The 27059-nt window shown below is 43.5% G+C and overlaps 3 protein-coding genes across 3 annotated transcripts; 2 read left to right on the forward strand and 1 right to left on the reverse strand.

The window, feature by feature from the left end:
- Window positions 1-1796: 1796 nt before the first annotated feature.
- LOC115771114 (LIM homeobox transcription factor 1-beta) lies at window positions 1797-9480 on the reverse strand. The gene is made up of 6 exons (XM_030716678.1): window positions 9408-9480; window positions 3558-4344; window positions 3282-3496; window positions 3040-3227; window positions 2703-2979; window positions 1797-2636 (listed from the first exon to the last, which is right to left on the reverse strand). The coding sequence occupies exons 2-6, from the start codon at window positions 4337-4339 to the stop codon at window positions 2422-2424; spliced, it is 1677 nt and encodes a 558-aa protein (XP_030572538.1). The 5' UTR covers window positions 4340-4344; window positions 9408-9480; the 3' UTR covers window positions 1797-2421.
- Window positions 9481-10869: 1389 nt separating this feature from the next.
- Window positions 10870-13108, forward strand: LOC115771166 (probable cytochrome P450 12d1 distal, mitochondrial). Its single transcript, XM_030716748.1, has 4 exons — window positions 10870-10976; window positions 11044-11384; window positions 11443-11559; window positions 11613-13108. Exons 1-4 carry the CDS (start codon window positions 10905-10907, stop codon window positions 12631-12633), a joined length of 1551 nt encoding a protein of 516 aa, XP_030572608.1. The 5' UTR covers window positions 10870-10904; the 3' UTR covers window positions 12634-13108.
- A 7628-nt stretch (window positions 13109-20736) lies between these two features.
- LOC115771242 lies at window positions 20737-25908 on the forward strand. The gene is given in 2 exon segments (XM_030716843.1): window positions 20737-20809; window positions 25707-25908. Coding segments are annotated over 2 exon segments (231 nt in total). The 3' UTR covers window positions 25865-25908.
- The last annotated feature ends 1151 nt before the right edge of the window (window positions 25909-27059 follow it).

A 27059-nucleotide genomic window follows, 5' to 3' on the forward strand; every position in this document is an offset into this window, starting at 1 on the left:
GCGAACACGTTTTTCATCCTTTTATGTGCATTACATTTGCGGCTTTGTTTTTATTGGTAATACACAATTGGCTTTTGATTTTTATTGAAGGCCAAACAGCATGGGGCGAACGCTACAAAAAGTATTACGACAATGAAAAATTATAAAAAAATTCTTTTTGTCAACCATTTGCCATTGGCTGATTGGCTTTTGAAAGCCTTTACTCTGTTGACTTGTCCATAAAAATCAAACAGCAATCGTTTTTTATGTATTTTGAGCTTGAGTGGATATTCAATTTGCATAATGTTCAGTTAAGCGATTTGCCAAACGGTTCATAAATATGTAAAGAGCTTGGTCGTTAAGAAAATGTTTTCTGGATCTGGTTTCGACTATGCGAGTTGCTAAAACGTCTAAAAGTTTCTTTGGATTTAATAAGTTTTGGGTTGCCTTTTATCTATTTTGATATTTACTTTTGGGTCTTAGTGCAGGTCTGGTTGTTCACAAGCCATTTTTTATTTACATAAATTTTCCTTTTAATTTTTTTTGGCAAGTCTGGCAAACAGACGTGGGCCGGATGCCCATTACTTCTGGACATGGCGGTATTTAATTACGTAATTTGTTCACTTAAAAGCGCGGCAGAATCCTTGAAACGACACGGTCAACTCTTTAGCGTGTGGAAATGCCACTCGATTATTTATAGCAAAAAAAAAGTGAGCTCGCTGACAGGACATGGGTAGAAGGACTTAATGCCAAGACACTTTTGCCAGTCATTTGCATTGCAGTGTGGCAGTGGGGAAAGCGGGGCTTGTACTTGTTTGGTCCTTCCAGCATTTGATTAATGATGTGGCCCTGCGTAACGATTCGAGTAGAGTTTCAGTTGCCGCTGATGTGCATTTTAAAAGCGTGCAAAAGAAATTACTTATGTGCATGCACATGTGTGTGTGTGTGCCTGTCTGTGTGTGCTTGTGTCCGGATGCATTGCTGCTCGCAAGATTCGATGGTGGTTAGCGCTCCGGCCCTGAACCGAGTGGTGGTGCGGCCTAGCCCTTTGTTTAGCTACTTTCACGTCTCGGCCTTCGACACCCTCCCGTTCCGCGGCAGTATCGGTGTCGCAATTGGGGTATAATCTGGTTAGCGGCACAAATGATGACGAGCGAAGTAAGGGAACAGGACGACGACAACATTTAAGCACAATTGCTGTGGCTAATGTGACACATATTGTGACAAATTGCATGAGGCTGTTCGACTTAGGATGGGGCAATGGGTACGGCTATGTAAACACGTGTTGTACTGCCTTAAAATTCAATAAGGGCAGAAAGTTTCAAATCAAGTTTGCAGTTTGCGGAATCTGCACTCGTTTGATCGCTTTCACCAAATATCTATAAGCATAGCTACTCATTATGGTCAAAAACATGCCCCCAAAAGGTTGTTTTTAGGCTTGATCAAGTTGTGAATATATCATAAGCAAAATGGGGATCTCTGATATTTTAGAGCATATATACGCCGCATTTACTCCAACTTATTGCGATTTCTTTCAATTGTTTCCCTTTCTAAATAAATTGTCTGTCTGTTTATTCGCATTGCTTCTCATTTATTTCCGATTTCTTTCAGTTCTCAACATACATATCTATCCCAATGATATATCTTATGCACTTAAACTCATTAAACAAATATGTTGCCATATCCAATGTGATTTCTTGCAGTCTCTTTAATCTATTTATGCTTACACATGGATACACGATATTCCAAGATATATGAAACATATGAACCACATAAACCAAATTTAGCTTAACGTTAGTTTAAGTAAATATTAACATTCAAATAATCATGAGCTCTTTTCATTTACTAGCACAATTAATTTTAGTTTTTTTTTCATGATTTGAATTGAATTCAATGCTCTGTTCTGGCCCCGCCCCCTTACAGTTATTGCATGCCAATAGTAAGTCGCCCCCGCTTTCAGCCAGGCTTGGTGGCGGATTGGTTGATGGGGGATGATGGGGGTCGCTTGAGTCAGCGTTGACATTGACAGGCCGGCGCTGTCAACAGGGTCGGGATCCGGGCGCACACATAGAATGCGGTCGAACAATGCCTGACGAATCGGTATTTTACGCCCATTTTAAGCATTATGCCCATCTCGGGGTGGTTGTGGCTGCTGCTGTGTTAAATGCTTTGTTCTTGTCAACTGAGTGGAACGAATTTCGAAGGCTGCACCTGCAGGACAACCAAAAAGTCTCGCAACCTTGCGCTGGGTGGTTGCACCGGATCTCCGCACCGTATTGGGATCTGGCTCGGGCTCGGGGTTGGGTTCTGCACGTGCTGCTGCATTTAGCGAAAGGTTCCGCACCACTATCTCAAGCGAGTTTCTAGCACATTAACATTTTGTTTATTTTACAAATACTAATTTTGATTTTGGCTTAAAATTGTTGCAATCTGCAGGCGAGACTAGTGGTCCATGGATTCCTTGCTGCTGCCACCGCCGCATTCGCCGTAGGCGCCCAGCTCTTCGGGCCTGAAATAGGAGCTCTGCATGCTGTAAAGCCGATCGATCGGATTGATCATTGGCGTTTGCGTGAAGGGACCCATCAGCTGCTGAAAAGTGGCATAGCTCAGGCCAAGAATGGTGTTCAGGATGGGCTCACTGTTCTTGTTGCAGTTTTCTGTCGATTTTCGGAGATTTAGTTTAGCTGACATTTTGCTGGAAATTTAGCTGCTTTGGCACTTACCCTTGTTGGTCTCCATACAGCTTAAAGTACCCTGCTCCTGTTCGTCCTTGATGTTGCAACGCAGCCTCGTCAGTCCGTCAGAGTTTGTGGAGAATGGCGACTCTTGTTGCGACTCGCTATCACTGTGCGCTTCGTCCTTGATTTTTGGTGTCAAGCTGCTGTCATGCGACTCCTGTGAGTCCTGTGAGTGCGTGTCGCTGACACCCTTGGCCGGCGGCTCCTGTTTGGCCTTTTTCTGTATTTTCTTAACTTTGGCACGCTGATTTTGAAACCAGACCTAGGACAGTATTTAAATAGAATATAGTAAAAGAATTTTCTGCTATGGTATATTGTTTACCTGTACAATCCTCAGACTCAGGCCCGTGTCCTTGGCCAGATTCTCTCTCACTTTTCGACAGGGCTTGGGCGATACTTCAAAGGACGCCTTGAACGCGCGCCGCTGCTGGGTGTTCAGTATGGTACGTGGTCGCTTGGGGCCCCGTCGTCCATCCATTTTCGGTGGGAACAGGTCATCACCATAATAATCTACAAGCATATGCCATTAGACAGAAGTGGGAGCATATTGATTGGATGCCTTACCATAGCCCTGTAGCATCTCCACCTCCTTCTCATAGTCGAAGCGGCAGAAGAGCTGACCCTGCTTGACCACGTACTGCTCGCCCTTCTTCAGCAGCGCCCCGCAGACGACGCAGGCAAAGCACTTCAGATGGAAGATATTCTCCTGCGAGCGCATCACAAGTTCATCGGCGGCAATTTTATGGCCGCAGCCAAGGCAACGATTACGCAAGTAGAGTCTGTGAATTGGAATCTCTCTTTACTGGTCACTCTGACAGCCAGACCCACCGACCCACCTACCTTTCGTAGTCAATGCGACAGTAGAGCTTGCCGTCCCGCGCATAGCAGGAGTGCACAAGATGCAGCGAGCAGGCGGTGCACTTGAGGCAACCCTCGTGAAACGAGTTGTCCACCACGCGCATGATATAACGATCACAAATTGGCTGGCAGCAGTAGGTGCACTGGTTGAGCGCTGGACCCATGCTAATGCCCATGCTCATGGCTACATCCCCTGCCATGGCCATGCCCATGACCGTGTGCTGCTGCTGCAGCTGAGGCGCTTGCGGTGTGTGCGGTGCTGTTGAGGATGTCGGCGGCGCCGTGGGCGCCGAAAAGCCATCCAAGTCATTGAGGCTGCACTCGCCCAAGGTGACGCGTTGGCTCAGCTGCATTGGTGGACCCGGCCCCGGTCCCTGTCTAGTCATTGTCAACGTCAGAGCTTGTTGTTGTGCGGTGGCCATGCTGCTGCTGTGGTTGATACAACTTCCGTTGACATTTCGGCTGGCTGACGCCATTTTGTCATTGTGGGAGTTGGCTCCTGCTGCTGCTCCTGCAGCTCCTGCTGCTGTCTTGCTGGCTGTTGGCTGACAGGACGCAGTTGCTGTTGTTGCCGTTGTAGTTGTTGTTGTTAACATGCGCTCATTTCCGTGCAACAGCAGTTGATTGTGCCCCATTGCAATGGGTCCTGCGGCCGGCTGCTGCGTGTGTCCAGCTCCAGTTACATGCTGCTGCTGCTGCTGCTGCTGTTGGTGGTGTTGGTGGTGGGGATGCTGCTGCTGCTGCTGTTGACATTTGATGTCCATTGGAACTATTTTGGTTTTTGCGGTTGTGTCGTGGACGAGGCCCAAACATGCAAATGAGAAACATTTCAGTTATTTTTATTTTCACATTGGCATGCAAATTGCGGCCAAGCGTGTGCGCCCGCCTCAAATTTACAACTGCGGCCAGTTGTCCGTGGCAAAAACTATGTCCCTAACAGGATTTGCATTTGCGGTTCCACTTGGAGAGATGCTGCTGCCTCACACACAAGCACTCACACTCACACACACCCTGTTGTGAGTGTGACCATTTGCCAACCATTTCGAGTTGTAGTAAATTTGTGGTTTTGCAATTATTGAAATGACTTTTGTAGAGAAATATGTGCGTGACCGACCGTATGCATATGTCTGTCCCATTGTCCGTCTGTTTGGTCGTACTGCAAAATTCCACGCACTTGCTTTTATATGGCAAACGCTGCGTATACGTATTGTTGTTTGTGCGAGTGCGGTTGTTCGAGTTGGTGGCAAAAAATTACTGTACATTTGTGGCATTTGTTGCTGCTGCTGCTGTTGGCTGTTTGGCTGGCTTTTTGTTGCTTGTTGTCTCAATTTATGGCAAATTGTTGAAATTGTACGGTAATTTGTTTGCCACTGAGTGCGTGTGTGTGTGCGCCGTTTATCTTGCTTCGTTACGCGCTTTTTCAGTTGTTATTGTTTTGCCTTTATCCGCAGGTTTCCTCTTTTTTTATTTACTTGACATGAATGTGTGCAAATACATACACACACTCTGCCCCTTATATCTATCTGTGTCTGTGTGCGCGTGTGTGTGTGCACAGGACTTCACATTCTGCGTTTGTCATTTTGTATATAAATGATTTTCACATGTGCGTAATTTCATTAAATTTTCACAAAAACTTCTATGGCATGCAAAATTTATGCCAGAAATATGTGCAGCATTTTAAAGTAATTTACGTTATCAATTTGTATTGTGGTCTCACGTGTAAGAAATACAATTTGTGTTATGTGCAAATTAAAATTCAGCCACGAATCCACATCCACATCCCACTACTTTAGCTATTAACCACGAATTCACCTAGCCAGATGGCTCGAAAAATCTGATAACTATTTATTTCAATTCGACTTTCAATATTTTAATCGTATATTTATATAGGTCTTTTTATAACTTTCTTATGGCATAATGTGAAAAGCTTCTTAGGTGTGGAAGAGTATAAAACATGCAAACAAACTTAGTATTTTTGAATAATATAAAATCATTTAATTAATTTGGTAAATTATTATACGAATTGCTTATAGGCAAACTATAACAAGCATAAATTGTTTTCGGTGGCTTGCCAAAGATTATAAAAAACCCTTTCAGAAAAAAAGTATTTAACATAAGATTTTCACAACTGTTGGTTGGAATTTCCAAATAAGGTAATAACCGAATAAATGTCAGCCTCTTAACTTTAATAGTTTGAACTATGTCTTTAGTCAGTCCGGACCAATATTTGTGTGTATATAGGTTGATATCGAAGTTGTTTCCGGCTTACGCATTTCAATCAAACATTATTATAACTTTAGCAAATAAGTAAACCTATTGAACTAACTAATTAATTTAACTGTCTAGGCCAATCTAGCCTACAGCTTAGATATCATACTGTGCGATACGCCGCCTCTTGGAGTTGAACTCTTGGTGCTGATGTCCACACGGCTATCGCTAGATCAATTGAACAGATTTATTTCTATATAAGCATATGTTTGGTAGTTCCCGTAGTTCAATTGTCAAGAGCAACTGCTGCTGCTGCACTCTCATCATCTCATACATTTGACGTGGGACACCTCTTCTAATGCGAGCTACTTTGGCTTGCTGCAGTGATAATCTGCTCAGCTGTCGCACCTGTTACACTTTTGTCCTTTGTCCTTTGGCTGTTGGGAGGATGTCAGCATGTTGGCTGGACATGTCAGCGCCTAGCATCAGCGGATTTGTGTGGACAAGTGCAAAGGCGACATTGATAGACATTGCCGCTGCGCTTTCGCCGCACTAATTAGATTCTAATGTGCAGCAAAAATCAGAAGGGCGTTGCGGAAATCACCCTGCAAGGCGACTTATAACTAAATTATAATAGAATTTACGAGTAGTGCGTGCGCTGGCTAAACGAGACGCCAGAGATTCAACCCCTACGCTCGCCTTGGCTCACCCCACGCCTAAAATATGTGTGGCCTGTCAGGGGATGGCCGGGGTAGGGGCGGGGGTAAGGATTCATTACGTTGGTTACGGCTGCTGCTGCTGCTGGCGGCATATGTTGGCAGTCTTCGGCAGCAGCGGGCGAGCGGAAACCCTTGCCAGGATACTGTGTGCAGCCGCTGCCGCCGTTTGTCAGTCGCTGCTGAGTTGTTGCCGGCGACTGGCGTTTAATTTAATCGGATTTGGGCGGACAATGAAATTATGGCGCCGCTTTGTTGTGCCAGCGATACACATAAACATAAATGCTTTGTTTTGGCCTAATCTTTGACAGAAGTCAGCATTTGTTGTTTGCCCACTATAAAATGTGTCCAGATTTTTGGCTCACTGCCAACTCGACTTAAGCACACTTCGCTCAAGTGGCAAGTGCTGCACTCGCTGTCAATTTATGCTCAAACAACAAGTACTCACTATTTGGTAAGAAAAATATAAATATATTTAAAAATATAAGAATTTCATCAGGTATTGTTGTGTTGAGAAGCAAGAACTTTTCTCAAGAAAGTGTGCAGGCATGGTTTCTAAATAAATATGAAAGTATATATTTACAACTCTTAAAATCTCATATTTATGCGCGATAAAACCAAGCTGGAGATCAACTCCTAGCGCTTGTAGATACCTTGTGTGAGTTATTGATTATTCGAATTCGAATAAATTTATAAAAATCAAGAATTTATATGGGTTGCCATTTTAAACGATTCGTAATGTCAGAGCAATACAAAAAATTCTTTAAAATGTTCTAGATAAAATTGATATGCTTAACAACCCTTCAGGGTTTCTTCGAGTTATTTCAAGAATCAAATATTTTCTTGGGCTATCCCCCCAAAATACTTAAAAATTTAAAACGTAATCATTGCTTAAAGAAATTTTCTTAAATTATAGCTCGTCATAGAATTTTCTGAGTGAAAGAACGCGTAACTTTATAAATAGGCCTTGCCCCATACCGAACCCTTGAGGCATGCAGCGCCCACAAGGGGGTGTAATCGCCCACTTCGCGAGAATTAGAGCTTACCTTTTCTATCTTTTGTACACAGTTACGCGATAAACTAGAATTGATAGCTATTTCTATGAATTCAGCACATGAATATTAATTATGTATTGTTCTATTTTTAAAATTCTGTGCATATCCACAAAGTTATTTCTACAAGTTATTGTATTGATATTTTAAATAAGCTAATTAAATGTCTTCACATTTATAGAATTGTGTAACAAGTGTCAGATATTGGCTGGGAAAGTAATTTAAATTTAAGTTAATATAAGTAGTAAGCTGTTCTATTATGACTTTACTATCAGAACTTTATTAAGATCTACGGAAATTCCCTTTGTTAATCAACACTTGCCCCTTATGCATTGATTTACATTTATTTTAAATACGTTGCAAAAAGCCGTCGGTAAAATCGAGAGCTTTTGCCGTTGCGACGGCTTTTATAATGGGGCATGGCCAAAAGGCTTTACAGTTTTGGCAACACAGACACACCAATACTTACATAGGCCAATTTGCATGGGATGCTGTTCGTCGATCATTTTTGTGGTTTCTCGCAGCCACCAAATGTCCACAAGCACAAACTGTCCGCAGATCTGAACCGACTTTTAATATTGTTCTAATTCGTTAGTTTTAAATTGAAACACGGTTTTTTTTTGCGTTGCTTTTGACGGCACTTTTTACGCTGTTTTATGAATGTTATTGGAGGTCGCGTCAGGTGAACTGCAGGTAAATATGCATCGGGATATCTTTCGAATGGCTGAGAGTGGCCAGCGTGAAAGGTATCGTCAGGCCAGTTACGAAACGCGATGCTTGAATGATTACGGACCTCTGATGTTAATGAAATTTGTTAAAAATCATTTGCTCAGTTCGGCCAGACGTGGCCATCGACAGCCATGCTCGAAGCAGGAAATTTTCTCAAAATGGAGGAGAAGTGTCTCTGTGTTCGTGTGTGTGTGTGTGTGTGGGTGCGCCCCCCAAAGCGTGGCAACGCCATTTTATCCGGCGTTTGTAACAACATTTCCTATGCGCCCTTCCAACCCCAACACCAACCCCAGCCATGTCCATGTACGTGCACACAAGCAGAGGCCAGTGGGTTTCCCCGCTTCGTGAGATTCGTCAGTTGGGCGCATGCGTTGATCCTGGACCCGTTCTCGTTCTCGTTGCCCGTGCCCGTTCCAGGACTCGGCATGCATTTTGGGGGCGCTTGTTGGGTTTTGCTTTTGTTTTTGCACTTTTGACTTTTGTCTTTGTTGCCATTCGGTTTGTTGTTGTTGTTGATGTTGTTGTTGTCGTGCTTTTATTTGATTTGTTGTACGTATTTTGTATTGACAAAGGATGTTTGGCTCGGCGATTTTGTGCTGCGTCTCAACAACAACAACAACCCGAACATCCCTGAAGAGAATTTTCTCTAGCATCGAATCTATGGCAGGGCCATGCGTTCTTTCTGATGTTTTTTTTTTCTATTGTCATACAATGTTTTAAATTTATTGATTTTTAATGCTGCTTCTGCTGCTGCTGCTGCTGGAGTCCGCAAGCAAATTAAAGTCTCTGCTTTAATTGGGTGCCCATTTCCATAGCCCGCTGCCCCGCCCACAGCTGCGCTGTTTTGTTTTGTGTAGTTGGCCGTGTTAATGACTGATAAATGTCGGCGCGGGCTGCCGACACTTTAAACTTTGGCCAGATGAATTTGGTCTATTTAACGAGCTGGCTGGCCAAACTTTAATGTCTAAGCTGGAATGGCCGTCTCTTGTCTGGCTTGGTCTAGCCGGTTGACTGGATGCCTGACTGGCTGACTGCCTGACTGCCAGCCTGACTGCCAGCCTTCATGCCGGTCTCTTGTTTTCCGAGGGAAATTCTCTTAAAGTTGTAAACGTGAACGTGTTACTCACAATTAGTGCAGGCGGCCGGGCCACTTAGTTGGCATTTACTTTGGGTGGCAGCTTCTTAGCCATCTTCGCCCCGCGTCTCGACCTGCTTTCCTTGTGGATGGATAATCACCATAATTATGTGTTTGCTACTTTTTATAATTCATTATCACTGCCACGGCACACAATGTTTTGGTCTTTTGATTGTGCTTCTCCATGACTGTGGCTGCTCTTCGCTGAATAGAAAACTATATTTTTGTAAGATGTAAGATTTTGCGTATGCTATGTTTATTTTTATTAACAGAAAATATATTTGATTTTTTTTCAATTTTTAAATAAACTATAAGGTAAAACCTGAGGTAAGTAAGCTATAGTTTTTTAAATTTTGTATTAATAGTAGGATAAAGTTTAAGATTAAGGTTGAATAATTTAAGCTTTGAATTTAGAGGTAAAACCATAATCAAAATGGTCATGAAAATAGCTTAAATTTTGACTAAGCTATAGCAGTTAAAATTCTAGAAAAAATTGTAACAATGGATTGGGGATTCCTATGGCGCTGGAAGGTATTTGTTCAGTACACGAGGCCATTGATTCATTGAGGTCAGTGGAAAAGAAGGGCCTAATAGCCTGTAAGTAGTTATCTCTTTGTAGATAATGATCGGCTGTTTATTCGATTTGTTAATACAGACAACACGAGGACTTCAATCCAAGGACATCAGGACGTGTTAAAAACCGCTTTCCAACATTAATCCATTGAGCGGTAAGTTTGGAAATATGCATGATCAGTCAGCTATTAATGGTTTGTTTCCACAGCATTAAAGTGACACGTGATACGCATTACCTGGAAGTGACAACTGCTTTTTGGATTGGGTGTGTCTAAATCGAAAATCTACATAATTAGCTTTGACGGAAATATCAACATTGGACTATTGCTAAAATGGAATCTCATTTGAAAGAAATATATCTGGGTGAGCACAAAAAAATTACATTCTTGGAAGCTCCTAAGAAGCAACGTTTTTGTATTTTGTACCGATCACTTATTTTTTACAGTGTGCGAAGCTTTTGTTATCACGCGTTAATTTAATGACAAACATGTGAACAAGTGTGTATGTGTGCGGGTGTGAGTAAGTATTGGTAGGCGAATAGAATCAAGAGAAGCTATGAATTATGCCGAGTCATATAAACAAAGCATTTTTTTGCCCGATATATTCATTGTGACCGGGCAGCTTTTTAGGCCCAAAGCATTTTGCTGACAATGACTGAGGAAAAAAACATTCAAGATATTTGTTTTGCCTTAAGCATGCCCACCGAGGTGCCATACACACACAGGCGATGATAAGCAATAGAGTGAGAGTGAGAGAGAGACTAGATGCCGCTCTACAGTTATTTGTTGATCTGGTTTTGTCTCTCGCCTAGTTTCGCTCGATTCGTATATAAAGGTGCGGAGAGCTTGCAGTAATTTTCAGTTTGAGCGGCGCTTTGGTCAGATGCAGTCGCAGTAGAAAACTGATAACAAAAAAAATGTCGCTTATCAAAGCGCGACAAATAGCGTTGGCTGGCGCCAGATCTGTGCACGCCGCCACAGCATTCAACGTGAGCTGCATTTGATGTAGGGTTTAGGGAATTGCATGAAATTAAACAATATGAACTTTTCTTACAGCCGGCCGATGATGTTGCTGCTGCGCAGGCGCGTCCCTTTAGCGAAGTGCCGCGACCAAACAAAATAAAGATTCTGCGTGGCTTTATGCCCGGCGGAGAGTTTTATGACAGCTCGTTTTTGGATTTTGCCATCACCATGCGTAAGCGCTATGGCGATCTCTTTATTATCCCGGGTTTTTTTGGACGCCCGGATTTTCTGGCCGCCCTCAATGCCAAAGACATTGAGACGGTGTTTCGCAACGAAGGTATTTGGCCACAACGCGAAGGCCTCGATTCATTGGTTTACTTTCGCGAGAAAGTAAGGCCGGAAGTGTTTGGGGAGCTGAAGGGCCTAATAGCCGCGTAAGTAGTCGCCTGTTAATAAAAAATGATCAGCTGTTCATTCGATCTGTTTATGCAGGCAAAACGAGGGCTGGGGCAAGTTTCGATCGGCTGTGAATCCCGTATTTATGCAGCCCAGGGGCCTGAAGATGTACTACGAACCGCTGTCCAACATTAACAATGAGTTCATTGAGCGGTAAGTTTGCAAATATTTAATATCATTTAGATACTAATGAATCGTTTCCACAGCATTAAAGAGATACGCGATCCACATACTCTGGAAGTGCCCGCGGATTTTGATCAGGAAATAAGCCGCCTGGTCTTCGAGTCGATTGCATTGATTGCCTTCAATCGTCAAATGGGCATCATACGCAAGAACCGTGATAATCCAGACGCCTTGAGACTGTTCAAGTCGTCGCGACTGATATTTCAGCTTTCCTTTAAACTGGACGTACAGCCCTCTCTTTGGAAATTCGTGTCCACGCCCACCTTCCGTAAACTGATGCGCATTCTTAACGAGAGTGTGGATATTTCACAGCGTCTGATTGAGGAAGCCCGGCTGGAGGAGGAGCGGCGACTGCGGTCTGGAGATAAGAGCGTAAACAACAGCATGATGCAGCGACTGATAAATATTGATCCCAAGGTGGCAGTCGTCATGGGTCTGGACTTGCTTTTGGCCGGAGTGGATGCATCTTCCACATTTTTGGGTGCACTGCTGCTGTGCCTGAGCAAGAACCAGGATAAACAGCATAAGCTACGCGCTGAGCTGCTGCGTGTGATGCCAACCAAGGAAACGATTCTGGATGAGGAGAGTATGAAGGACATGCCATATCTGCGGGCCGTTATCAAGGAGGCCCTGCGCTATTATCCCAATGGAGTGGGCACCTTCCGCAACTGCGCCACGGACGTTACCCTTTCTGGTTATAATATACCCAAAGGTACACAGGTTTTGCTCGGTGCGAATGCTCTGATGAAGGAAGAAGCGTATTTCCCACAAGCAGACAAGTTCCTGCCCGAACGTTGGCTGCGTGATCCCGAGACGAACAAAAAGGCAGGGGTCACTCCGTTTACGTACCTGCCCTTTGGCTTCGGACCTCGCATGTGCATTGGCAAGCGTGTGGTGGATCTAGAAATGGAGACCTCGCTGGCTAAATTGATACGCAACTTCCATGTAGAGTTTAACTACGATGCCTCCAAGCCATTCAAATCATTATTCCTCATGGAGCCAGCCATACCGTTCCGCTTCAAGTTCACCGATGTGGACAACTAATGCGAACATACAAACCAAAGTCTTTGCTTAAGATTGTACATATATTATTTAGTCCAGCGATTCCTAAAGTACTTAAAGTATATACTATAAACTATGTTTAACATATATATATGCGAAAATCATAACTTCGACTAAGCAGAGTCCTGTGGTGGGGGAATTTAATTGATACGTACATATTATCGAGATGTTTGTCTACACATGCGGATGGCACCGATATTTCGGGTTTATTTTAATTATTTCATGTCTCGAACAATTCTAAACCGATGTACGAGTGAACTTGAATTTTTCACGCCTCGAGCTGTGCAGACGACAACAGTGGCTGTCGTCAGTCGACCCTCGGTCCCTCTTCACACTGCAGCAACAAAAGTTTTGCCACTTTGTCGGCGCGTAGCCTAGCCATAGACAAGTCAAGGTTTTGGATGCGACTCCCTTGCTCCCTGTTGCTGTGTCTGTCAGCCGAGTTCTACATTGCTGCCGGCGCACACTTGCTCCCGCTAATGACTAAGATTAATTTGGGTCACTGTGCTGCCCGGCTGCACCCGGCTGCCATAGAAACGTGCGTCAGTTATGAACGCCTAACTCGTGCCTTTCAAATGAATGAACGCGGTTGCAGCTACTCTTAGTGCATGCGTTTATGCCGTGAACAGCAACTATATATATACCAAATCAATATGCAAGGTATTTAAATAGACTAAATCAATATATTAAGTATATACATATAGTTAATCAATATTTTTCTAGTCTAAGCTAGTTTCCAGCGATAGACTAGACGGAAATGTCAATATCGACCTTGGCTGCTGATCAATGATATATATACTAAATGGAGTCGGAGAACTCTTTTTATACATTGAACATTCTGTAAGAAATTTATAATACTCATTTAAAAAGGCGCTATCAAAACTAACCAAAGAACAAGACAGTTTTTAGGAAAAAGAAAAACGTTAATTTTATCGCATAAACTTTATATAGGATACTTGCATATTATACATGCGACCAATATGCGTGTTTGTGTGTGGCGGTGTTAGTTTGTGTGTATGAGTGTTAGGCTGCGTGGGTGATAGTGTGTGTGTGTCGATGTCAGGCAGCCAAACTGCTGAAATTGTTTGGGGTTAATTAAGCGCGACATATGTGGCATTGTATGCATTTGTGCAGCGACTGTGGCTGCGACTGCAATTGCGACTGCGACTGCGATTGGGATGGTGACCCCCGACTCCAGCGGTTGGCGCACGCCCACAAGTGTGAATAGGCCCCGGTAGCTGGGGGCTTTGGGCGCTAAACAATACCCCATAATAGACAAATTACTGGCCGCGTCGGTTCATTATGCTGCAATTGCGACCGCCGATGCATTTATGAAGCTGCAAAGCTGCAGCGCGTGACTATGTGCTGGTAAATTGATTTATGAGTCGAGTGCTGTTCTAGCCCCCGGGCCTGGAACCTGTTGAGCTAATCGGGTGGGTCAGCAAAATAAATACATTTCTATGTATTTTATATGTATTTATTATTGTTGCCAAAAAAAAGCGCACGGCCTGGAATTGGAGAATAAATAAAATACTTGGCATTACAAATTGTTGCGATTTATTTTTTTTGGCCCAACGCCCGCATCCAAATCCCAAAGGGCTGCCAAACGCCGTGGGGCGCAGCGCGTGGCGACAAAAGTAACGCAAAATTATGCGTTTGCTGCTGACCAGCACAAGGACCAAGGACCAAGGACCAAGGGCCGTGGGCGTCCTTGTTGTTATTCCACGCCGGCAACAGGCCTAAAAAATAAACAAAATCATTCACCTTAAGGCGTAATAAAAGTTTATGGCTGACAATATATGTACATAAAGAGGACGCGCCACTGCTTGGCAGTTTTTCGTGTGGTCTGGCAAAACAAAGCCTGGGAAGTTTGTGCGGAAATCCCTATATGGGTGCGTTTAACGCCATTAAAGGATTTGCTCTTGGATAGAGTCGACGTCAATATTTGCCGCCAGTTGGCTGGCTGGCTGACTGCGTTTCCAATAACCATTACGGAATTGTGAAAATTTGCGCACAGCTTCGCACAGCGGGCAAAAACAAATAGTTGTGCACACTACAAATACAACACTTCCTTGGCACTGTCCCATTTTATGGTTGACTCTTCTGGATGGGGATCGGGCATCGAAGAGTCATATCAGCACCGAGGTCTCTCTCCGTCTGTCGCTCAGCATGTGACTGCCAAGTATCTGAGTTTGCCTTCAATTTATAAGATTTTAAGGCCTGTGCGGCTCTCGCTTGATGCCGATTTGTTGCTGAAAACCCCCTTGCGTCTCTTCCGACGATTATCGCAAATCCCTTCTTAAAGGATTTTTGCATCATCGTCGGCAGCACAGCGCTTGCAGCCCCATTGTATTTGGCGCTGTAAACTCTTTTTTATTTAAGAAGTTTTTTACATCTGCGGCTTTATGATAATGTCTCTGCGTGGGTAGCTTGCTTTTCATTTTTGCATGCTTAACGCTGCTTTCAGAAAATAATCTCTCTATTTAGCTAAATGCTGTTCTTAAATCATACTCCTTAAAAATATAAAACCTTATTATTTTAAATAAATTCGATACAATACACGTTTGGGATATTTCCTTTCAGATATAATTTTACCCATTTTGGCATGGAAAAAGTTTGAATATATTTGTATTATTTATTTCTTTTTGTTTTTAACTGCTTTGCGGCTATCAAGGCATTTCATTCATTTTGGGTTTTAATTCAGTTAATCTTTCAGTTAGCGCATTTTAAAGCTTCAGAAGCTACAAATTCTGTTGCTTCTGTTTGCAAATGGATCAAGGATATTTACCGATGGCACGGGCTAGATATTCCTGAGATATGTAAACAGCACTGAATGCAAACAGTTCAAATCAAATAACACACACAAAAACGCCATAAAAAAGCAATGCTCACACACACAGACAAATATATATATATATATATACGTAGAAGATGTATGTAGGTATGTGCACACACATACATGCACACACTCAGGCAAGATACGGCAAACAAGCGCTAGGCACACAAAATGAGCAAGCGACTAACCTAAGGACAACAAAATAAACATTTTGAACTCCACTGAAATGCGAAAGCGCAGCCCCAAGGACACTTGGGGCGTTCGCGCCGCCTGTCGTCCGCCTTCAGCCTGCCGCCTTTTGCCGGGCCAGAGGGCCGCTTCCCTTGTAAAGGCTAAGCGCAAATATTACAAGCATTATATGAATGTCTATGCTTATGTTGGTGTATGTGTCTGTCCATGTATTTAGAAGCCAGCAACATGCTGAGCCAACAACAACAACAACAACAAGCACTCTGGGTGATGCCAACAAAAGTGTAGAAAATCCGACCAAGCACAAAAACCGACTCAGCACATTTCGGAACAACCAAACACGCAGTAAACCCCAACAGCCCACACAGCTTCGACCTCAACAGCAGCAGCAGTAACAGCAACAACAACAGCAACAGCAACAACAACAATAACAAAAGCAACAGCAATGGCATCGCCAGCTCAGGCTCAGCAAGTCATCAGCACATAAAGCTCGAAAGATTATGTAGCCCACGGCGGTGGCAGCCGCACCCACCGACAGCGGCTGCGGAAGTGATGCATGGCTATAGATGGGGCACAACGGGAAGAGTGGGTGGGGCCGGGATCGGGGCCGGGGCGCTGTGGTATTAGACGACAATAGAGCTTTGGGGTTGGGCATTCTGGCTTGCCTTTTTGTGCGCCAAGCCTTGTGACGTTTGACGCCATGTTTGATGGATGAAAAAGCCATTCATGTTACCAGCTGGGGCACAGAGGTTGCTCGGTTGGCTGTCGCTCAATGTGTGTGTGTGCCTGTGTGTGTGTGTGTGTGTGTATGCAAAGATGGCGCAATAGACGTGAAGTAACCACCTCCTGTGGCGCAACTAAATCCTTTCGGATTTTACCCGGCCAGCGCAGTATGTTTTAATGCGCATTTTATGAGTGTGTAGGTAAACGCTAAGCTGGCGCTGGATCGCTTGCCAGGACGCAGAAGCTTAAGGGAGGGGGGCACCTTTAAAGTGCAAAATCGTTTGGTTAAAGTTCTTTGGCACTTGTTTGTTTTGTTCATGTGTGCCCCACCAGCAACGAGCTGTGTGCTGCTCTCCTTTTTGACTTTTGGCACTGCCAACTGTCGACCTGTCAGCTGCATGCGAACCAAAGTCAACAGCAGCCATTCCCCTTCCAGTTGCCGCTTGGGTCGCTTGACATTTGGCAAATTTCGTTGCATAAAGCGCAGGTGGCAGCCTGCAACTGCTGCCACGCCCACCTGGGCTGTGGGCGCGGCATTAGCATAATTTTGCATAGAGCCAGCTACTTTGGATCTCGGGCGCATATTTCACGCAAGTGCTGCATATTTTTGGGCGGGCGACACTTAAAACTCAAAATGAAGTCGCTCCGGTTTCCGGACAAGTCCCTGGCCACATGCAAATCCGGTGTGAAAAATGCGCGTATTAATAAATGTGTGTAGATGAGCCACGCCCGCCCCACTCAGGCAGTCATTTGGATGGAAGCACTCGCACTTTTTCCCTTATTTCTCACTTTTTTATTTCCGACTGCTTAGCACGGCAATTTACATTTCAAATTAGCGACTTCATTGCTAGAAATTGTGGAATTACTTTTCATTTTCATTATAAGGCCTGCTCTCGAAAAGTTTTGCGGCTGCCACTTGGTGTCAACTGCGGCCCAAAATACGAGCCGTATTTAGCCGGATTTGGGCTTACGGCTAGGACAGTGGACAGGTCCACTCGCCGTTGACTGCTGCGCTTTTGCTATGCTAATAAATTAATATAAATTCAAATTTGTTTGCCAACTGCTGCCGTCTCGGGCTGCCAAAGTGTTATGTTTGTCAGAAAGGCCAAAAATCTACAGCAACATTTTTCTAAATGGCTGCCAAAGTTCTCATAAAAATCGCCAATGAAACATTCAGCCCCCCCTTCAAAAAGAAAAATGCGACAACTACAACGCTGCCCCATCCCACTGGACACACAAGTGCTTAGCTGCTTGAATATTCAATGGCTACTTCCGTACTTGGACTGAAGCCCCACTTTGGGCCGCCAAAACGCTTGAGAAGGCAAGTGAAGTGCTTTAATAAGCGCGAGCGGTGGGAGACTCAAGATGCTGCAAATGAAGGCCAGCCTGTGGAATTTCAGTAATCTCAGAAGGCCTGGGCAACAAATGTTTTCCAAATATTTCAATATGTATAAGAAAAAGAATCGTAAATATACTATTTCTTAATTCGATTGTAAGTAAACGCCTAAATTGGACAGAAACATTTTGGAATACCCTGTAGGAAATTCAAATATGAACTATTAAAGGACTGCTACGATTATCTATATTCAATATCTATATCCGCTTATCTATATACATACACAATAAGTAACAGATGCATAAATATACCATTCATAAATTCGACTGCATATAAAGCTGCTTAAGCAGGGTATTTTCGAATACCCTGTAAGAAATTCTCTAGTGTAAGGGTTAACTGTGTGGACTATTAAAAGACAGACATAGGAATTTCAGTCATCTCAGGAGCTCTGTGGAGAAAATGTATAAATATGCCATTGCGAGCGTATATAGATATGTTTAATTTGGAAATACCCTATACGCAAAATACCAGTGATTTAGTCAACTTTTGATTATGTTTGTACCTGCTTAGTAAAACATGCCTTAAACTTTTCATACGAATAAGAATTGAATTCGAATTAACGGAGGCCTTAACTCTTACCCTTTCTTTTATCGAGTTTCCAGCTAAACTTCTGTTGAATTGAATTCTTTATTTACATATAAACAGTTAGGAAGCTTAAGCTATTAAGCACAAATAACAGCCACAACTTACAAAATGTACCCTGCACTTGGATAAAAGGGTATTCGAATCGAAAAAAAAGGGAGAACATGTGAGGGCTGCAGGCTGTGACTCGTCGGCTGCTAAGCCAACGCACGTAAGGAAAAAATGTACGCGCATTGCTCGGGTATGCGAGGAATTCGATGATGCTGCATAGATGAGAGTCCCGCCAGGCCAGACGCACATATACCCTTGGTATCATTCGCATTTCCCACTACCGCACCCCGCCGGGTATTCCCAGCCCAAGCGAACAACCCTTGCCAGCGGTGCGGAACGGGGCATTAGCCACGCGCATTTAGCCCGGCAATCATTTAACAATTTACAAATCGATGTTTAAACGGCGCTTCGGAGCGGTTCGTCGAGCCAAGTTACCGAATCTGCATTAAAACTTTGGCTTTAACGTTAATGTCCTGCCGAAAAGCCAACAAAGCTCCGCGTGTCGGCATTTGGGGCCAGGACGAGACGTTGCCAGCATCCGTTAATGCCCGCCCGCCCGACTGTCATAACAATAACGGCATTTTTAGCACCTCATTAAAAAAGAGTTCATATCCGAGCATTTTGACTGAGTTGCTGTTTGACTGTTTTTCCGCTGCCTGCCTGCCTGTCTCTCCCAGGGCCCCATAAAAGCTGACGTTCAGCCGTAAACGTCGCGCCGCGTCGCTGCTAATGTCCTTTGTTCCCTGCAACGATTGCCGTTTGATGGGCTTATCAATTTTTACAACAATATTTATTTGTATATTTGAGTTGAGCCATTTCAGAAATGTTAGCATTAAATTTAACCCAGTAATGACAAGCATTGACTTTAGCCGTAAAATGTGGTCGAACGTAATCGATTTATGGCTAAGCCATAAACTCCTGCTTATAGCCAGACTAGAGATTGGACATTTCGTCGTAAGATATATCTTTTGGGTTGTAGCTGTAAGTGATGCGAAAATCTGTCGATATTTGCAGATAATTATCCATACTGGCCCGCTTCGATGGCGTCCTTAATCGATAGTTTATACCGATTTAGATAGAATTTGATAAGTTATCGATAATTAGTCCGATTCGATAGTCGATCCTTCTTATCGTGATATATGTCGAAGCGATTAAAACCCTTTCTCTTCCAAATCTACTCTTCTTCAATAGCCAACCGTGCTGCCAAAATGTATTGTTAGATATTTTAATAATAGTGTTTCTTATAGTTATCGATACCTAACAAACAGAATACAAATGATCGATTACTTTTATCGGAAAATATATCGTAAGCTATCGAACAATTTGAGAAATACTAATGATATTATTATTTTAAGAGTTATTAATAGACCGACTTCTAAGATACTTGTGGGTAGAGCCCAGTTGGGAACCCTTTCTGCAGCGCATAAATTGCTTGGCTTGTGTGATGCAATGTGATTTCCGGGCACAAATCTCTTGCTTGAAATCTGCATAGTAAACTTTTCGCAAGCCAGAGTGAATGGTCTGCCTTTAGCAGTGCCTGCCCCCCAGCGTTTCCCTTGCTCTGCCACCACGCGGAAGACCATTTAGGAAACAAAACGTTCTGGACCGCATAAACAAAGAAGAGTGCTGTGTGGAGCTTTTGCTGTCTTTAACTTTGCCTTTATTGTGACAGTTAAAAGCGAAAATAATAGCAGTTAAAATCCCATAAAATGCGTCTTAATCATAAAAATGCGATTATAAAAATGGACGAGGCGTCGAGGCACAGGCATAGCTGCTTGGAGATCGCGTTGGTGAACTCTTTTTGCCCGCAGCTGCCCGCTGCCCGATGCACGCAGCTTCAGTTTGCTCCATTGGCCATTGCTGTTTGTTGCCTTTGGCTTTTATGAGCTGCACGCTTATGGGCAAATGCGACTTGGGCGCGACTTTATTGCAGTTAAGCCCAGATGATAGCCAGGGGCAGCGCGCGGCATGGCCGGGCTTGGGTAAAGATGTGACATTTGTAATTGTTTATTATGCCGCGGTCTGGTTGTGCATGCTTTAAACAGAGGTCGTGCCAGTTGGACATGAACCCCAAAAGAATTTTTATTAATTGTGCGCGTTTTTGTTTCACACCAAAAACCTTTGCAACTGTTGTGCCCCGAAAAGCGCAAATCCTATAAATTTTTTACTACTTATTTACGCTGCTAAGGCACATTTAGCCATGTCAAGCAATCGCATGGCCGTGCTCGTAAAAGCAGAGCACCGCACCGCACCCCAACGCCCCGCGCCACAGCCAAAGCATTCACCCACAATTCAACATCGACACCAAATGCCGGCCGCTGTCGTTGTCACTGGCCCCAGCTCGAAGGTGGAGGGTCGAGGGTTCGGATCCGGAGCCTGGGGTGAGTTCACTTTTATTTTTGTGAAATTTCATCACGTTTTTATGTTGTGACCACGTGACGCCAGGACCATGACTCCGACTCTGATATCGCCACCCAACGCCCAATGCCAGCCAGGTCCAGGTCCAATCTCAACTAAGGAGCACAAACAGTCTTTATGTTTGGTCTTGGACTGGCCAAAAGTAGCGCAAAAGCGGACGCACGAACACAACTAAGCAAGCCAGAGCACCTGCACCTGCTGGCAACCCAGCAGTTGGCCGGGCACGTAGAAAATAGAAATGGCGATGCAGATGGAAATGGAAATGGAGCAAATGGCCGCCAGTGGCGCCAGTCAAAGTGTCAGTGTGTAAGCTAGTAGCATTTACCTAGATTGTGCCTGTAAACGGATTTGCAGCGACTACATTTTTGGCCACACTCACATCCAGGCTGGTCGCACTTGACGCTATACAGGATGCCATTTAAGCAGGCAAGGCTTTAACAATTCGTTACGATTGGATTCTGCACGTAATTCGCATCTAATCTCTAATACTCTTTTATAGATTTGCGGTCCAGTTGTAAATCTTGATTTTTGTGTGTGTTACTTATAACACCTCCCCATATCATTTAAGCATAGGATTATTGTGTTAAGTCTTTTTGGGTGCGTTCTTAAGATATTTGGAATGAGTAGGTACCGATTGTATTCTATTCACGGCTTCAACTATTTTTGATCAAATCAACTTTTGGTTACTAATAAGTATATTTATTTTTAGCCGAAACTTATTTTACAGATATCCATTGAACATATAGCGAGTGGAATTCATCGAGTGGAAAACTCTCACCCAATGTTACAAACAATTGAAAACTGAAGGAAAAAAAGAACTAAGCAGCAATGCTCGTTACAATACAGCGGGGTGCTGCCGATATCCCCCAGGCATTGGCCGGATCTGTGGATGGGTCCCTTCAATATGTTTGCATCGAGCCCTGCACGGCAACAGCTGTTGCGCAAGAGAACCGAAAAAAAATGAAAAAGAAAAATGCCTCGGAACAGTTGTTATAAGCTTAAATTGCCGGAGCTTATGTACAGAATGTCAAAGCTGGTATCGGGGACCGCCAGTGAAAAAATGTTCAAAAGCTGGAATACCATGGGGCGCTATTTTAAAGGAATTGGAGACCTTGAGCATGACGACACACATACTGGCCAACAGCAGAATATAGCCAGCCAACCAGCCAGCCAACAGGGGATGCTGTACTAAAGGTGAGGCGGCAGCGCAAGTTAAATGGACAGTCGTCCAGCCGAAGAGATGTGGCACTTCAACCCTGTGCGACAGAGTTTTAGCGCGTTGCCCTGGCCACCGACAAACGGCGCGTTGTTTGGCCAACCGTGAGGTTGGGTCAGCCGAATAGCCACATCTAGATGTCCGTCGCCAGCAGTGCCAATGGCACTTATAACAACATTCTTCTATTTGACCACACAACGTGCAATTGGCAGCAGCAACAGCCCCATTGATGTATTTTATGCACTTCCATTTCATGGTCAGTTGGCGTTATGGTTTTTGGGGTCGAGCGGGCGACATGTGTGCTCGATGACAGAGCCAAGGCAGAGAATTGGGCGTGACAAAGGCCGGACTTGAGGGCTGTTCTAGCATGTATGTAGAATTTATTTGATGGGGGACACAGACTGCCATTAGGTGTGGATAGCTGGGCAAAGGCTGCAAGGTATTTTAAACCTCTCTCAAACCTTGTTTTCTAGATGTACGAATTTGGGTTTTGATTCAAATTTTGGTTTTCTACACCCTTGATCTGATCATCACTTATATTGGCAGTCCTATCTCGGTTTGCTAGGTTGAAGTCCAATAACGGCTCGATCGCGTGCTTAAATTTCCGTTCATGTAAACAATTTATGCTCGGTCTTTGCAAATATTTGCTGTTTGTTATTTGCTATTTGCTAGCAAAGTGCTCGTTTGCACGTCAACAAAAAAGGCACGCGACTTTGTATAAGCGCTGGAAGTATGCAGACTATTTGCAAACATTCAACACAGATACTCAAACACACATGCACACACACTCGGTAGATAAATCTATACAACATGCAAAAACTAATTTTCCATCAGCAAAATAAAATGCCAGAGAACAACGGAGCTGCTGCTGCTGCTGCTGTTGCGAAAATCCAACGATAATTTTAGCGCTTTTTTGCTGCTGCATTCGATGGCTTTTGTAAATGCGCAAATTTTGTAACAAACAATATAAATATATATTGATACATTGATGCATACAAGCATCGCTGGCAGCGGTCTGTTGGCCAGGCCGCGGATGTGCATCCGAATGGGGATGTGGAAGTGGATCCAGCCGCCTTTTATAAAACACATTTTTGAGTCTATTAAAAATGCGTTTAAAATGCTTTCTGTGGTTTTACGGTTAAATTGTAAAATTCAAATAAAATTGATTTTTGTCCGTGCACCCAACAATTGGGCGCTTTTTGGGCTAGCCTTGCCTCCACAACGGAGCTGCGCTCTTATTGTTAAGTATCGTATACCCTGTAGCAGAGTGTTTAAAAGTCTGCTGTAATGAGAACGAGAAGTCGCGGTGTTAGTTTGAGTTCTTTTGAATATAATTTGCAGAGAGCGATGCTGACGCGAATAATCCGAATGATTGCATTTAACACAATTTTTCAAAAGAATTCCTGTAAAGAACGAGTACTTTGCATATCATTTAAACCTTTTCTATACACTCTGGTGTTCGTACACCTTTCGATTGCTTGGAAACACCACAGGTGAATATATATTAGACGCCTTTGAGCCCAGTGACAATGGGTGTTGGGCAAATAATGTGCTTTAACGCCTTACAGCCAAGCTGGTGTTCACACAACCACACCCACTCCATTGACTCCATTTCTTTTTAGCCGCATTGGGCTAAAACTTGGCTTGCCAGAGCAGAAGTCGAAGTCGATTGCTCAGTCGGGTGGCTCAATGAAACATGCAACGTAATTTCCATGTGGGTAACCAGCAATTTCTGGCATGTAACATTTTTCAACATCAACAACTCCGACAATATGGCGGCGCTACTCCAACCACACACACACACACACACACACACATACATACACATACAAACACGAAAATATACACATAAATGCTGGCACGGATGCGTCAACCTTAGGCCCTGCAACAGCCAGGGGCAGAGATGGAGCGTTGGACGGCGCAGCCAAGCGCGAGCACTACAAGAAAAATTGTAAGTGAAGCGTATAAAATATTATTTTCTAATGCTCGCAGACATACAAAGCTGACGGGCGGCGGAAAAGCCGGAAAATGGTTGAAAAGTGCACGCGTAGAAAAGCCAAAATGCTGCAGAAATCAAGAAAAATTGTTTTGTGCGGCTGGAATTGTAGATGCAGCTGGAGCTGAGCTGTTATTCGCGAGCTACTTGGGCTTAATCTTAATCCATCTTAGTCTAGTCTTGGCCGGGACTGGCTTTTGGCAACTGGCAGGACTTTGAAATGTTGCCAACCAGCGCAGCGAGAAGCAGAAGTGTAAACACAAAACCAAATTATTGTGCAGCATTTGTTCGTCTTTTTGTTTAAGATGCTCACAATTTTCTTTTTTGCCTTTTATATTTTGTGTGTGCTCATGGAAAAGCGCCTTAAGTTATGCTGCCATTTTTTCATTTCTTCTATTTGGTACAATATTCTTTGTAATAATGTTGCCTTGCAGCGAGCGCGTTGCAAAATGAAATGAATTGTGAAAAATGTGCTCGTGCTATGGCTGGTCTTCGGCTTGGGTTGGCCTGGGACGTGGCTTGGTGGCTTCTGGACTGGCCGCTTTCGAACTCAATTACATAAGCGCAGCGTGCACACACACACACACACTCAGAGCTTGGCAGCTTGTAATTTTCAGCAAATGGCAAGTCACATTGCCCGCGGCACCCGACCGTTTTGGGGGTGTGAGCTGTGACCTCGTCTCTCCGCTGCTCCAAAATCACGTAAAATGTCAAATTGGTGAACGTCAAGAAAATGGCGCGTTTGTTTTGTCATTCCTGCTTTCTTACCATTCGCCTTATCTACTATTTTAACGGGCAATATTTTTTTATACCCTCTGCCCATGAAATGCTTCAAAATGGGCGTGCTAAGAGATAAACCAGGTATGTAACAGCCAGCGAGCTAGAGAGAGCTAGGGCTTGTCTCGAATTATCACATATCTATCTGCCTTTGCCCTATACTTCATTATAATTCACAACTAGTTTAAGCCTTTTTTATGTTTATGTGGAAACTCTGGAAACTCTCTAACTGCAATTAGTTTTCATTACAGGGTCTCTGCAAGTCGAGCAGCCTTATTTGACGACTTTTGTGAGATCACGTATTTGTCTAGGTACAACTTTAATTTAAATTTGAATGCTTCTTTCTCTGCTTTTTCGCTTTACAGGGTATCTGCACATCGAGCCCTCTTTTTTTTCCAACTATATACTTGTTTTCTTCTCGGCTTCTGCGAGCCTTGTTGGACTTTTGCCCATACCGCGCTGCTTCCATACCGCTTTCAGCATTCAAAGCACACAGCAAAAATGCCAACAATCCAAAGTTGAGTTTTCTTTGGAATTTGTTGGCGTTTTCTTTTTTCCGTTTCGTTTTTTTCTTTTTTCGTTTCGCTTCGTTTTTTTTTTGTTTTTTTTTTGACATCTCTGCTGGGGGGGCAACATGCGCGCGCCACATTGACAATTGCTTATTTGTGTCTATGTGTGGGTGTCTGCCTGTGTGTGTGTGAGTGTGTGTGCGTGCGCCTGTGTGCTTGTACGTGGGGGTGGCACTGCCACAGTTAACATGTAACTTCAACGTCAAGTCAAACTGATGTTGTCCTCGTCGCCATTTTGTTTTCAGCTGCCTTTTCTTTTTCTTTTTTTTTCTGATGGCTGCCTTTGGGCGCCTTTGTTTGAGCGCTCGTCTTGTCTCCGGCTGTGGCCGTTTTGTATGTTTGTTAAGTTGCGCAGCGCTACGCATTCCGTTGGTATTTCACCATTAATACTTGTCTACTTAACGGTAAATTACAGACATTAAATGCACGCACACACAGCAAGACAAATGCGTGCGTGTGAGTGTGTGGGTGTTTCAGTCTGTATGCACACATCTTTCAGTGTATTGTACGCTTGTCAAGCAGCCTGTGTGTGTGAGTGTGACTGTATGTGCTTATTTGTTGTCAGTACGCGTCAAACATTTGAAAACATTTGTTTTTGCCCCTCTACAAATGCTACATTTCTTCGTATTACAGTTCTTTGCTTTTGCCACTGCCAGCTAACGAGTATTTTTCTTCTTCTTTTCGTCCTTGCCTTGGTTTCCTTCTTTTGCTGGTTAACAGCTTCTTGTCTTGTCGTTAAAGCGCACTCAAGATAAATTAAAACCATGTCCAAGGTCTCACCATCTACATATTGGCATTCTACAGTTCGTTTCAATGCGAGCGCTTTTGATTGAAAAGTGACACCATTTTTTTATATTTTGTAAAATTTGATATATTTTTTCTCTTTTTATTGTAATAACACGAGAAAACATGATTATTATTTGTTTATTTATTTATTATTTATGTTTACTATAATTTAAAGTTAGAGTATCCTGTCAGGTAGTTCATCTGCCTCGGTCTCAGTCTTCTCCATATTCTCCTAGGAAGTTCGAAGAGAAGGGCATCCAGACTTAATAAGTTATAAGACTTTGATTTTAAAAGAATTATTTATCAATAACTCCTCGATATGTTATTTTCTGAACAGAGAATCGATTGCTTGCGATCGTATTTTATTAATTTTTACACATGCTGCATTTGAAATTTTTGTAGATGCGATTTGCGCACATTGTAAAGTTCCTTAAAGCTTGAATCTTTTCGAGGGCGCAGCTAAACACACAGCTCGATAAAAGGGGGCCATTTCCTTTGTATTTAATTTCTATTTCAACAAAAGTAAAACAATACCAAAAATCAAACACACAAAGCAAGTGAAAGGTGATGCAGCTTTCGGGCTATGGGTTGGGATCAAGACGGGGCAGCTTTGAGGGGCAATAAGGCTCGGGGTAGATTGGGGCGCACAACTTGCGAAATACTTTTGTGTAACTTTGGCTGAAAACTTTATTTTGTGTATTATATATCCTGTTAACAATATACTTCAGTTTTTCTGCCGTTGCCTGCCACCGCTTCAAAGGCAGGCGGAGCCAGAATAACAAAAGCCAAGAGTCACTTAGCAGCTCGTATATGTGTGAGTTTGTGTGTGGGCGGACACGTATTGGTATGCTTGGGTGTGTGTGCCTGCG

The sequence above is a fragment of the Drosophila novamexicana genome, unplaced genomic scaffold (genome assembly GCF_003285875.2).
Source record: "Drosophila novamexicana strain 15010-1031.04,08,12 unplaced genomic scaffold, DnovRS2.1 tig00000024-arrow-pilon, whole genome shotgun sequence".
Lineage (NCBI taxonomy): Eukaryota > Metazoa > Arthropoda > Insecta > Diptera > Drosophilidae > Drosophila > Drosophila novamexicana.

Coding starts and splice junctions, on each gene's coding strand:
- LOC115771114 (XM_030716678.1), bottom strand. CDS start 4,339: ATGGACATCAAATGTCAACAGCAGCAGCAGCAGCATCCCCACCACCAA. Junction 3,228..3,281: donor GGAGATGCTACAGGGCTATG/GTAAGGCATCCA, acceptor ATATGCTTGTAG/ATTATTATGGTGATGACCTG. Junction 2,637..2,702: donor CTGTATGGAGACCAACAAGG/GTAAGTGCCAAA, acceptor GAAAATCGACAG/AAAACTGCAACAAGAACAGT.
- LOC115771166 (XM_030716748.1), top strand. CDS start 10,905: ATGTCGCTTATCAAAGCGCGACAAATAGCGTTGGCTGGCGCCAGATCT. Junction 10,977..11,043: donor ACGCCGCCACAGCATTCAAC/GTGAGCTGCATT, acceptor CTTTTCTTACAG/CCGGCCGATGATGTTGCTGC. Junction 11,385..11,442: donor CTGAAGGGCCTAATAGCCGC/GTAAGTAGTCGC, acceptor CTGTTTATGCAG/GCAAAACGAGGGCTGGGGCA.